Source organism: Kwoniella dejecticola, chromosome 4, assembly GCF_000512565.2.
Source record: "Kwoniella dejecticola CBS 10117 chromosome 4, complete sequence".
NCBI classification, from domain to species: domain Eukaryota; kingdom Fungi; phylum Basidiomycota; class Tremellomycetes; order Tremellales; family Cryptococcaceae; genus Kwoniella; species Kwoniella dejecticola.
In genome coordinates this window covers 41,015-53,997 of record NC_089304.1, presented here as the reverse complement: position 1 = coordinate 53,997, position 12,983 = coordinate 41,015, and the positions used below count along the sequence as shown (strand labels likewise).

Here is a 12,983-nt window from a genome sequence, read left to right as displayed (position 1 = left end):
AATCGGACACCCTTCCCGACGTAAGTGACCATTACCCATACATCGCCGCCACCATATATGCAAGGGTATATAGGTCATCTCTTCACATAGACTAGACTATGACAATCACTATAACTATAATAATCTATCTCGACGACGTCTAGGTCTTTACTTGTACTGGTATTCACTGATGCTGTGTCGAAGAGTATCAAAGTATCAAAGTATCAAAGTATCGAAATAACAGAGTATTAAGCAAGAAACAGGAAAGCGAAACAAAGCGAAGTGATAAATACCTAAAGCATCTAAAGCTAAACAATCTAAGCAACGGGCTTGGCAGCATAAGTCCTTCGATACAATTCATCGACACCTTCGAGGTAATAAGCCCCAGGCCAGATGTTGTCGATCGATCCTTGAGGAGAGTATTTCACGGCGTTGTGGTTCTCTTCTCGCAACTGTAATCACAACAAAAACGCATCGTCAGCATCATTATCAACAACTGCAGCGTGTCTCCGCTACACAACAGTTGTACACTACGCAGGAAGAGCAGAAGGAAATACGCACCTTCAAAGCAGTAACGTATTCTTCACAAGGTCGAACATCCATAGAAGCGAGTCTTTGTCTTAATTGCATCTTCTCCGCAATCTCTTTTGTCGATCCAACAACTCTTATAGCGTAGAATGAAGCGGCGCATCCTGATCCGAAAGCGTACATTCCAATTCGTTTGCCGGTCTAACGAAAGAGGACGAGATGAAGTCAGCTCAACGTCGTTTCGTCAGTGTGCAAACCCAGTTGAGTTCCTGTGGGCCTGTATAGAGAGAGAGACTCACCTCTAATCCTTCCGGAGCACTGGCCAACACACTCGCAAGAGCACCGTAGAGCGAGGCAGTGTACATGTTACCGCATCGAGCGACACAGTCTGATCCAGGGACGACAGCCGATTTGTAGTGTTCCGCAGCGACTCCGACGAATGTCTTCTCGACGACTTTGTCCGTGTAGGTCTTGGTCTTTTCGACGGAGATGGTTTCGGGGATGTTGGCGAATTTAGGGGAAGATGGGTTTCTGATGTAGTCCTACGTAACCAAAATCAACCGCAATGCGGTTATCAGCTTATAAGTCTCCAATCTCATGATTAGACTTCTGAGTATCAAGTGACAATCACTCACGTTGTAGAACATTCGAGCGTGTCCTTTTTGTACCAATTTACCATACGGACTGATATAGATCAGACCAACCAAAATCAATAATCATCTCCAACGAGTGTATGGGGAAAGAAGCAGGAAGAAGAAGACCCTTAACTCACCTGTGTAGGCAGACATAGTCGAATTGCGAGATACCTTCATCCTCCTCAGCAGCCTCGGCATGCCCGTTGGTTCCGTTTCCATTAGGAGCATCCCCGTTGATACCATTCACAAAGGTCTTGGCAGCACCAGCAAGGTCCGAGACAGCGGCTGAGACGGAAGCGAGGGTAAGTCTCTTGGCTGCTCGAGCTCTGGATTTTTTGGCTTTTTCAATGTATGTTGAGTAGGCGGCATCGAGGGCACCGAGGTAAGCGGCGATAGTCCATGGACCGTCCACGGTGGGCTATGAACAGTGGGACTCGGTATCAGCCCAGCACCATGAAGTGTTCCAGTCATTTAGTAGGCGGAAGATGGACTCACGTATTCAGCAGAGAGATCGGGTTTGTAGAAATCCCAAGTGTTGGCGATGTGGGTACCGTGGACGGCTAAATCAGACGCGACAGATTAGCAGATTGATCCAAAGCGACGTGATCGAGGGTTATATGGTGAATGGTGAAGGCGCCGCATGATGTGGCTGGGGACGAATGGCGAACAGAAAATGATGAGATTATTTGACTCACGCTCAACAACCAAGGGCGCATCGGGACCGATCAACATCGCACAAGCACCCATACCTCCTACGGGTCTAGCCGAACCTTCCTTGTAGATCGCAATATCACCGCACATGACGATGGCGTTTCGGCCATCCCACGACTCGGATTGGATCCAGTTGATCGTGTTGAATAGCGCGGCGGTAGATCCGTAACAGGCGTTCTTGGAGTCGATACCTTCGATATCGGTATTTCCAGAGGGGGCGAACAAGTTCATCAAGATGGTTTTGGTAGCTTTGGATTTATCGATCAAGGTTTCTGTGCCGACGTCCAGTCGTCCGATCGAGGTTGGGTCGATGTTGTATTTGGTCAACAGGGATGAGACGACTGTAAAAGAAGGAGGAGAATACAGTCAGATTGATGTCTCATTTTGGATGATAACACTTTACGCATAGCGAGCATGGTGCACAAAGGGACATGGACAGGAGGGGCTTACCAGTAAGAGCAACAGAATTGATATCCTCCCTACAGACATTGAGATACCATTGTTAGCAGCATCCCCATTTTGCATGACGCACAGACCTCGTCTGAAAAGCCATACTCACTTGTCATCGGTGAAAGCCATGAACTTTTGTCCTAATCCAATGGTATATTTCCCTTTGGAAACACCGTCAAAGTCCTCGAGGGCATCTTCAGAGATGCACTGTACGTTTGTAATCACAATATATATTTAGTATATGGGAGGTATCAAAGGCAGTCGCGTAACCAGACAAGACATCGACTGACCCTCTTTGGGAAGTACATTTCCATTCCTAAGATACCGACATTGGTGGGTCTGGCTGGGATATCGAAGTTGGACATTGCGAGTGTGGGTGTGTAGGGGGTTTAGTTGTAGTGGTACTGAATGAGTGTGAGTGTGGGTCTGCTAATAGTATATATGTTTGTATTGCTTTGCGATGTAAGTTGATAAGAATGACACGATGAGGATGAGGATGGTACGATGTGCTTATGTTGCTATGGTGTTTTTTTGGGGGTTGCCTTTCTGAAATTTCAGGAAAACCATGATAAATGGTACGAGATTGACGCGCATGGACCTCTTATTGTTGACAATATACGCATTATTACATAATACATAATACACCACGCGACTGATTCCAGCTACAGTACAAATACAAGTTACCAATCCTTGCTTCGTACATATCCACTCCATGCTCCCTTTTCACGTCTTCCTTCCATACTATCCCTATACCCCCAAGCGTATCCTCGCGCTTTACCACCTAAATCAGGCGGAGGAGCCCAGAATCTAGCTGCAGCTTTAGCTTGAACAGCATTTGGCTTCCTCCTCTTCCCTCGTCTCGTCTTGCTTCTCCGCGATCCTATCTTGGAGGAGTCCTCATATGGATGGCGCAAATTGACGGTAGTGACTGATGAGCTCTCCCTTGAAGAGATCTGCCCTCCCAAGGGTCGTGTCTGCCTTTGGTATATTGGGATTCGACCCAAGAAGATCTCAGGGAGTTGGCCGACTAAAGTATCGCTCGACACCTCTAGTTGTGTAACTTTTCCTGCTCTACTACTTGGTCCAGGATTCGAGCGCTGCGTCTCGGCGTATATGTCGTCCATCGTGACTGCCGCTTCAGCTGCTTGCCGTCTTATACGTTCCAATTTGGCAGATGATAGTGGCAAGTGTCTCGGATTCCTTTAACATCCGATTACAATCAGCACGAGCCCCGTCGCATCTGGCTATCAGATATACAAGTAGATTGTCACTCACTCGGGACTAACATAATCTCCGTTCTCCTCGATCAACAGTATAGGCCGTATAGGACACGCCGAGAACAGTCTGAACGGGACTGGATAAGCGGGACAATCAGCTCATTTTCTTCGGATCAAGCCAATAGGCTAAGCTCGCCGGTTGTGCGATGAGTATACTCACTAGAGGATACTTTATTCTGTTCAGGGGAGATACCACTAGCTTCAAGGTCAGAAGCTTGGAATGCTTTCGCCTCGCTTTGCGACTGTAACCTGGCTAATCGCTCTCGTTCTTTTCGCCTTTTCTTCTTCGCATTCTGCTTTTCAGCCTTGGTCATTGGTCTTCTGATTCCATTCTCCATGACATTATTCTCCTCATCATCGTCCAGCTGTCCGTGGGTATGTGAATCGTGCAAGTCATCTTGAGGTGGTCCAGGTGGAGGTGGTAATTCCGAAACGGGGAATAGGGAGCTCATGAGTCGATTATACGCCTCGACATCTTCGGCAGTCGGTGTTGAGCGTTGGCTTGACGAAGATGAAGACGCAGTTTCAGCATCGGATTCATCTAATATCGTTCCCATCGTGCGTCATGTCCGCGTAGCCTAAGTGATATAAGTCGTCTTCATAGCTGGAGAGTAAATCACAATGAAGCAAGTGGATTACCTCCATCTTTTTCAGGTTGAACAAAAGTGCCACATTCACTTGGAATACCCGAAACACCGTCAACCACATCCTCCCAATCCTCCTCAACCTCATCTTCAGGTCATATTCATCATTTCTCTCTCTCTCTCATACCATAAACATCTACATTCCCCGCAATGTACGGTAACGTAGGGCTCCTCACCGCTAGAGGAAGGTAAGCCTCTTCCTCTTACCATCATTCAAGGTCTCACCTTGTAACCAATTATAAATCAGAGAGTTTGAGCTGACGAGAAAGTTGTGCGTAACTTACTCGCAGTGGAACAAACGGATATGTCTCTCGAAATACAGCTCATCTGAAAATACGAGATGGTCCACCCGGAGGATCCTATGGCGTCTCAGGATCGAGGTATGGCGATTACGACGATGCCAAAGGTCCGCCTGTCCATAGGGCACCAGATCAGGGGATACTGGAGCACGAGAGGAAAAGGAGGATAGAAGTCAAGGTTATGGAGTTGAGAGATGAGTTGGAGGAAAAGGGGTGAGTAGGCAGACTTGCGTTTATCACTGCAAAGTTGTTCGAATTCAGCAGACTGTTCTATCTAGTCCCAACTCCACTTACGTGCTGTTTTGTAATACAACTTCCTGGTTTTTTTTTTCAATTGTCCTGGCGACTTGTTTTTAATCTACCATAACCCATGCTACGGACAGGAATGAACCCCACCCCAAACGCAATGATGAAGCATACGGTACCTCTAAAACCTCTCACAGGATCCGGATGATATTATAAACGTTGCGAATAGTAAAACTTTTAGGGCGATAGTCTTCAAGTCCGTGTTTCCCTTGTTTGAAATTTAAAGTGGGATCTGCGGCCCGTGGCTATCATACATTCTTTGTATCCACCTGATATCTTTCATCGTTGGTTGGCTCGTCCTCAGATATCCTGGAAGGACCGATTATTGGTATATCTACAGAAGACATTGCTAACTCAAAGCATATAGGATCGACGAGGCTGATATCGACGATCAATGCGATGCCCTCCGAACAAAGCTCTCCGCCGCCAATCTTCCCGCTCCTCGGAGTCGACCGACCGATTCGCACTCTATCGCAGCAGCCAAAGAAGCCGAGATGTCTCGCTTGGGCAGGGCTTTGGGCGTATCAGCAGGCCATGTCGAGGGGAAAGCGTTTCAGCGGGAGACCGAGGAAGAGCGTGCTGCTAGATTAGCAGAACGGGAAGAAAGGGATAAAGCCAGAGTGGAGGCGGCTTTGCAGCGCGAGAGGGAAGCTGAGAGGAGGAAGAAGGAATGGGAAGAGAAAGAGCGAATGAGGCGGAGGGAGGAACATAATAGGAGAATGGCAGCATCAAATCCCCGTCCAAATACAAGGGATGACTCGCCTCGCCGACGAAGTATCTCGCCGCCACCCAGAAGAGGTAGAAATGACTCACCTTCACCTTCACCACCTCCAAGGAGAAGACCTAAATCGCCCTCCGATTCACGTTCTCGCTCGCCCCCTCCTGTTCGTAGAAGACGATATTCATCGGATTCACGTTCCCCGCCACCAGTCCGAAGAGGTAGACCTCCTTCCGACTCACGCTCACCACCTCCACCCTCTCGAAGAAGAGCGAGATCACCGTCCGATTCCAGGTCTCCTTCCCCACCTCGAAGACGTCGCTCGCCATCCGACTCTCGCTCGCCTTCTCCACCTCGTAGAGCTGGCGCAGCTCGTCGATACAGCTCATCACCACCCCGGGGCCGAGCGTCTCCTTCTCCCCGACGAGCGAGATCGCCTATTCCGAGGAACCGAAGCAGAGGAAGAAGTGATTCAAGATCTGTATCCCGATCTCCACCAGCACGACGCAGACGATATTCATCGGACTCGTCGAGATCGCCTCCACCCAAAAGGGCTCGAGCGGGGTCAAGTGACAGCAGTGAAACACCAAGGAGTGTGAGGAGTCTGACGCCTGAGCCTACGAAGAAAAGGGTAGAGGAGACCAGTCCTAGGCAGTAGGCGATGGTTTCATAGCACTGTAATCTGGTCAATTCAGATACGTGAAGCTTGTGACGAGGGAGAAACGAATTGATCAATTGAGGTAGAAGAGAGTGATGTGAAATGATAATATAAGGTAGCTTTTGTATATTGTACAATGTACATTGTATATGACAGATCACGATGAATACTATGTCCCATATTCACTCATTTTTCAATCATCGGCTCGTCCAGGAGCTTGACATGGAGCTTGTGGGATGTTCCTATCATGCAGACCAAATGATCATTTCAAAATTTCTCATGACTTAACCGTGATTCACCGTCGCCACCGGTTAGAGTTCGAACCGCCAGTCTGCATTTAACTCATCCGTGATTCCTCTTTTTCTCTCTCTCTCTGTCATGGCCCCCAGTACGGCTACAGCTGCCAGTCTGGGACATGTCCAACTAGACAGCTTGCGATGACGCAGCGCACAAAGCAGCGACGCGCTGCAGTCGAGACAATCAAAGCTCGTACGTTCACATCTACTCCACTCTTACGTTTCTCCCGCTCTGTACATGTTTCCATAGTCAGTCAGTCTCTTTGGCTGACCACTTGGATTCGCATAGAAGTAGGTCATTTGTCCAATGTACAGCCGGAGGACAAAAGCGATCAGCAAGCATCAAAAATTGTGCAACGCATACCATACCCCACGCCCACTTCTGCGGATGGCGATGATCTCTGTTCCCTCAATTCGGATAATGAAGGTGAAGACGAAGATGAAGATGAAGTTCAACGTGAGGATGATTTAGCTTCAATCTCTGGAGATGAGCCTGAGACGCAACCTGTACATGAAGATACGCCGATGGGAGGGAATGGGAATGAAGGGTTGTTGACGCCTCAGGACAGTGAAAGGAATCAAGTACCGCCGAATCGAACGGACGCGGATCAGGAGGAGGAGGGGTCCATTATGGATGGTATCATGGAATATACATTAGACAATGTACCGACTGCTCTCACTCCACGGCACGCAGCTACCCCAGAGGTATCTGCGAGCTCGACCTCGGGCTCATCATCTCGCCCCGAGTCATCGTCAAGACCTGCTCGACAGCCTCGATCCCGCTCACCACCTCATCCTTACTATCAATCTCTGAACGATGAAAGTCCCAAGAAGAACAAAAAGGGAAAGAAGGATCCAAAGACCAAGACCAAGAAACAATCTAGGCCCAAGATGAACTGTCTCCAGGAGAAAGCTACTCTCACACCGCTCGAATTGCATGGCAAAGCCCCAGTCGAAACTACGGTGGACAATCATTGGGTGTACCTGTTCTTCCGATTCTGCGCTGAAAGGCATAAGATGTACGAACGACGCAAATTCGAGAGCGTCCCTCGTGATCAGTTGACCAAAGATGAGACCATGTCAAGCATGCATATAGGGAATATATATCGACAATTAGATCCATCCAGTACGAACATCAGGGAGAATATCATGGGGAAAGGTGATCAGAGCGTGAAAGAGGTCTGCTGTGAGTCGTTCTTTCTGCTCTCAATCGCTCACGCAATCATTCTTCCTCTCCACTTGATACAACGCTGATGATTCAATCCCATTGCTCGCAGTCCGCTTGTTCCTCTTCTGCATGTTCTACAACGAAGCTACCTGGAATGCTTTGTGCGAAGTCGCAACAGGTGGAGTACCCACTTGGTCGAACTATATCTCCGACATGCCCAGATTTGAAAAGGTGTTATACCGAATCTCTTTCATCGAGAAGAAGAAGATTTATTATGGCGGATTCCAACTCGTTCCTCCCACAATCTACTTTGCCGACAACCGCAATCGGGACAAATCGGTGCATCATTTCGCAGCCAGTCTCCGTCTCGTACTAGCTATCATGCTCACCGACCTTCCAGAACGCTTACAACTGTGTAAATACGCTATCGACGCCAGCGAGCTGTTACTGACTGTCCCTACTTTCGGCGGGTTCTTATCGTGGAACATCATCTGTTATCTGAACGATACGACTCACTTTAAATGGTTCTTTCGGAATTTCGCAACTTGCGGTCCAGGGCCCAGATCTTTCATGGCGAGGATGTTTGGCGGGAAACAAGTGATCAACAATGACGCAATGGAAGAAGCAGGGTTAATCTGGCTGTACGAGAACCAGTGGAAGTATTGGGCTGGGATAGGTGAAGATCCGCCGCACGCTTGGGAGTTGGGGCTGAAACCCGGAATGAGGGTGTTGGATATTGAAAATGCCTTGTGTTGGTGTCATCGTTATGTCAACGCTTTCGAGCGTAACGGATCAGGCAAAGGCAAAGGCAAAGGCATAGGTAATTTAGGACAAATACCACTCAAGGGATTCGATAAGAGCAAGACGGATAATTCGTCGGAACCTGCGTGGTGTGTCGAGGAGAGATGGGTGAATACGGCAAGTAGGGTGACCTACAAGGACGACGCGGAGGAGAGAGCGAATGAGCTGGATCATGTGGAGAATGAGGATGATGATGTGTACGAGGTGGAACGGATCGTATGTAGGAAAACGGGGAACGCAAGATCAGGAGAATGCAAAAATCAGACGTTGTTTAGAGTAAGGTGGAAAGGATATCCGCCAGAGGCGGATACGTACCAAGATGCACGGACCATCAAGGCAGGCGCTGAAGAGGTGAGTCAAGTCTTGCCGTCCTGCCTCAACATCGCTCCTACCGCACCCGACCTCATCCTCATCCTAGACCTCGATCATCGTCTCATTTACAAATCGGATCAATCATATCTCTCGCTCTCAATCTGACAAGGTCGTTCTTGTGCTGATTCGACTTTGTGACCTTGTTTAGTCTCTTCAAGAATGGTTGGACTGGGAGAAAAGCGTATGGGATAGTATAGATCAGGTGAAGAAAGATTACCCGTACACCAAGCCGTCAATCGCCAAGTCAGAAGAGGAGGAAGAGGACGTGAAAGTCGAAGCTGAAGCTGGACCTGAGTCTGACCTTAGACTTGAAGGAGAGGAAGAACATGACCTGGTGGAACGTCCAAGCAAACGAGCGCGCACATCGGTCAAAACGGAAAGTGCTGATGCATGAGAGATATTTCGTACTGGTTGCGGATAATGAGACCTTAGTTGTATATGTAGTTGTTTATGAGATTTACGAATGCAATTGATCATGTTCTCCCAGGCAAGATGACAACCTGATACCGTTTATACATCTACATCTACATTTGCATGATACAGGGTGATAGGTGACTTTACAACGGGGTAATCGTTTTACGTCTCACATGTGTAAGACTGAGTACTCAAGCGGAGTGAAATGAATGTCCATATCCAACATGTCGGGGTCTCCTTCGCCGTCAACAGAATCAATTCTTGACACCTTTGAGCGCCTTCTCAGACCACGACTTGTATTCGTCCCAAGTGACCGAAGCCTTCTCACTACCGTAAACTTTGACCGTCAAGCTGTTCCAGACTTCATCTCCTACAGACACTTTATATTTGTATCCCGCCTTTTGGATAGCGGAGAGTATCGTCTCTTCCTTGGTCCATCCTTGTTCAGGGCATATTTCAGGTAGATATGTCGCTGATAGTGTACGGTTACCGGTGTGGTCTGGGTGAGGGAAGGTGATGTGGATCCCGTGGATTCCTGGGGTCCAATCCAGGGGCGAGGAGATGGGGGTCATGGGAGTTAAGAGGGATACACTGTGTCCAACGCAGGTCAATGAGCGATCTAAGCACAACATATGGATGTATAGGGTATATGACTGCATTCGATTGACAATTGACACGATGAAGTGGTGAAAGAATTTGAGTGAAGCAAAGTCCCTTGCACGGATCAAGGGGAGAGCAGAATGACTCTTACTCACTGGCACGACAGATGAGGTAATTCATTCGCTTTGATGGGTGAGAATCGATGATCTTCCAGCGCACTGTACACAATCAGAGTTGAAACAGTCAGGTGGATAATGCCAGTATGAGTATGATGATTGCCAACGAGACTCACCTTATCAAAGCATATTCCCTCAAGCCTTCAGCCAGTTTCATAGGCGAGAAATTACCTATACATCCTCGCAAAGCCGGTTTTCGATTTGGTCGGAGGTTTGAGCTCGTGTTCCAGGTCACGAAAAGGGCACTACGGAAAGATAAAGCGGAGTCAACTCAGCTTACTGCCATCATAGCAAACCGTTTGAGGGATGTCTACCGCAGGAAGATTGTGCGGACGATGCGGTGTAATGAGGTGCAATGCGACGAGATGCGGGAATGATGGTCTGCAAGAGGAAGATCGATCGTTGTGAAACACTTGACTCACTATTTCTCATTCTTATTCTCGAAGGGCGGTTCCATAGGTTCCCGACCTTCTAAATGAGCGATAAGTACATCGAAGCAATACAACGCGTGTAGCTCGGTACATATCCGATCTTGGTCTTCGACAGGCGTGGGTATTTGGGTCGAGGGGTCCGATGGATCAGATGTGAGGGACGGAGTGCGGGACATGACGGTCGAAGCCTAGCTCAGCAGGACAGCTTTTACCGCGGAATTCCAAGTCGTCTATTGTCTATTGTCTATTGTCTATTGTCTATCGTCTGGCGTCTGTAGTCTGTGATATGTCCCCCGGTGACTGAGAGGACAGAGATGGGGGGACATTGTATAAAAGGCCAGTTCCCGCTGATGACGTTGATTGCAATGATTTTGCCACCCAACATACTGAAAATGTGGGAAACACGTGGGCAATGTCACCACGGGACGCGTCGAAAGCACAACGAAGGATGATGAAGGATGATGGACGCGATCTTTCATTATCGAAACGAGGAAATATCGTCTGAGCACCCGTACATACCAACGTTCTCAGCTGATTTACACTGACCTGACTCCCGCCGGCTCCTACTTCGTATTTCACCCGACTGCCTTCAACTCGAACCTCATCTCTCTGACGCGTGTCCAGTCAACGCACCACTATCATGTCCGGTCCTCCTACCTCCGATAAAGACGGTTTCGCTATTCCACCCCCGCCAGCAAAACGACAGCTAAAGCCTGCATCTTCCTTGCCTACTACAACCGAGTTCTATGGTCAGAAACATGGCATCTCCCCAGACTTACAGGCTGCATTACAAAATGTCGGAAGACGCGGAAGGCAGAGTAAGTGACTTCACTTGTCAATCATAATCTCTTACTGCTCGAATAGCACTTCATGCGGGGTCATGAACGACTTTCTTCGGATCACATGATAGACTGACCTGACTCATTGTAACGTATAGCCGTAGCTATGGGTCATGCGACTCATCGAGCATTCGAACGAACTCAATCTGTCCCTTCCCACGTTCTCGCTTCCTCCGCACTACCCAATCAAGGCTTCACGACAGCACTAGACGCCATGTCTCACGCCCAGGGAATAATCAGCAAAGAAGCTCTGCGTTCGAGAGAACTTCAACCGTTCTATTCTGGAGGCTCAGACGAGAACAGGGATGTTGACGGATTATCTCTATCTCCCCGAGGGCGGAACCGACGCTTGAGGTTTGGGGAAGACGGAGAAGTCGTTGAAGAAGAAGAAGAAGGATCCTTGTTCCCTGGGTCTTCTTCCTCGTCGTCATCAAAGAAGACCAGGGACAATATTAACCTCATAGCAGCTCGGAAAAGGAGATCATCTCCTGCCGAACCTACTAGCGACACCGAAACTGAAATCGATGAAGACGAAGAGCTAGGCATCTCGGATTTCCCCTCAGAACCCACAACTGCATTTACGAGTAATGCTTCCGACTTCCCCTCGGTATTCAAATCACCAGCCATGACCCACCCAGAGCTATTCGGACCTACAGGATCGACTTCGAGGAATTTCCCAAGCGCGTTCAAGGGTATGAATCCGAGAGAGTTGAGGGGTCTGCCGGGAGCGAGGAAGACAGGTTTCGGAAAGACCATGTCTGCGCCTGTAGGTCGATTGGGTGGTAGTACTTGGGGAGGTATGGATGTGGATATGGATCAGAGTGGAGGGCTTGGAGCTGGAGGTGCACAGGTAGAAGAAGGGGAAGATGGATTCGATATCAAGGACTGGGCCGAGAATGAACAATTTTAGAAGAATCATACAGCCTTCTGCTACCAGACTGAACAACCGGTTGATACGTTCCAACTTCGTCGAGTCAGGCGCCAGTGACTAAATCGTGCTTCCGTACTTCGGGTCATTTTGTTTTGGTACGTTCCATACTTGATCTCATTGTGTGTATGTAGTATGTAGGATGTGGTGGTGTATTCACAGCACGAGTCTTGGCAGAATTGGAGCGATATAAGGCATCCAGGGGGAACATCTACTCAGACTCCAATGGTTATGGGATATTGGTGATCTTGAGATGGAATGGTCGATTGTCTGCCTACTATCGTGGAGCTCATTTGCAGGCTGTACTTCTCCTTAGATCTCTTTGACGTTCTGCAGATCTGTTTGCCGCGAAGCACGCTATTCGTCAGTCCAGAAAAGAAAATAACGAGGACGAACTTCTTGCCTGCCTTTCCGTATACACGACTGATGACGTTTTCACTTACTCCCTCATGGCCAAGAGATGACAATCATGACGATCCCACTCACTCAGGGAGTCGCTAGACTTGAGAAGATCACCTAGAGTCGGCTCATGCTTCTAGTGATCGACATGAACGAGCTTCTCATGGCATAGCTGCAACTGTACGTCATTACGAGTCATTGCCCGGGATGCCTTGGCTGTATAAAAGCTTCCTGAGCTCAAGCTAGATTTCGATCTCCCCAGACTCGTCTCTCAATGCGGATAAACCTACTCATGCTTCAGCGGGACTCCAAGAGCACCACCAGAAGTACAAAACACGTCTCAGGCGGCATTGA

At 48.5% G+C, this 12,983-nt stretch overlaps 6 protein-coding genes across 6 annotated transcripts; 3 read left to right on the top strand and 3 right to left on the bottom strand.

The window, feature by feature from the left end:
* Window positions 1-296: 296 nt before the first annotated feature.
* On the bottom strand, window positions 297-2,668 carry I303_103286 (hydroxymethylglutaryl-CoA synthase; the record flags this gene model as incomplete). The annotated part of the gene is made up of 10 exons (XM_018406633.1): window positions 297-431; window positions 541-708; window positions 807-1,049; window positions 1,143-1,191; window positions 1,280-1,560; window positions 1,638-1,702; window positions 1,838-2,194; window positions 2,304-2,332; window positions 2,413-2,510; window positions 2,594-2,668. The coding sequence occupies 10 exons, from the start codon at window positions 2,666-2,668 to the stop codon at window positions 297-299; spliced, it is 1,500 nt and encodes a 499-aa protein (XP_018263441.1).
* Window positions 2,669-2,983: 315 nt separating this feature from the next.
* On the bottom strand, window positions 2,984-4,137 carry I303_103285 (uncharacterized protein; the record flags this gene model as incomplete). The annotated part of the gene is made up of 3 exons (XM_018406632.1): window positions 2,984-3,503; window positions 3,579-3,657; window positions 3,741-4,137. The coding sequence occupies 3 exons, from the start codon at window positions 4,135-4,137 to the stop codon at window positions 2,984-2,986; spliced, it is 996 nt and encodes a 331-aa protein (XP_018263440.1).
* Window positions 4,138-4,374: 237 nt separating this feature from the next.
* I303_103284 (uncharacterized protein) lies at window positions 4,375-6,205 on the top strand (the record flags this gene model as incomplete). The annotated part of the gene is made up of 3 exons (XM_018406631.1): window positions 4,375-4,412; window positions 4,515-4,736; window positions 5,197-6,205. The coding sequence occupies 3 exons, from the start codon at window positions 4,375-4,377 to the stop codon at window positions 6,203-6,205; spliced, it is 1,269 nt and encodes a 422-aa protein (XP_018263439.1).
* Window positions 6,206-6,642: 437 nt separating this feature from the next.
* On the top strand, window positions 6,643-9,236 carry I303_103283 (uncharacterized protein; the record flags this gene model as incomplete). The annotated part of the gene is made up of 4 exons (XM_018406630.1): window positions 6,643-6,694; window positions 6,791-7,687; window positions 7,779-8,821; window positions 8,991-9,236. The coding sequence occupies 4 exons, from the start codon at window positions 6,643-6,645 to the stop codon at window positions 9,234-9,236; spliced, it is 2,238 nt and encodes a 745-aa protein (XP_018263438.1).
* A 274-nt stretch (window positions 9,237-9,510) lies between these two features.
* Window positions 9,511-10,639, bottom strand: I303_103282 (uncharacterized protein; the record flags this gene model as incomplete). Its single annotated transcript, XM_018406629.1, has 4 exons — window positions 9,511-9,847; window positions 10,012-10,074; window positions 10,149-10,277; window positions 10,455-10,639. 4 exons carry the CDS (start codon window positions 10,637-10,639, stop codon window positions 9,511-9,513), a joined length of 714 nt encoding a protein of 237 aa, XP_018263437.1.
* Window positions 10,640-11,103: 464 nt separating this feature from the next.
* On the top strand, window positions 11,104-12,212 carry I303_103281 (uncharacterized protein; the record flags this gene model as incomplete). Its single annotated transcript, XM_018406628.1, has 2 exons — window positions 11,104-11,281; window positions 11,401-12,212. The coding sequence occupies 2 exons, from the start codon at window positions 11,104-11,106 to the stop codon at window positions 12,210-12,212; spliced, it is 990 nt and encodes a 329-aa protein (XP_018263436.1).
* Window positions 12,213-12,983: the final 771 nt, after the last annotated feature.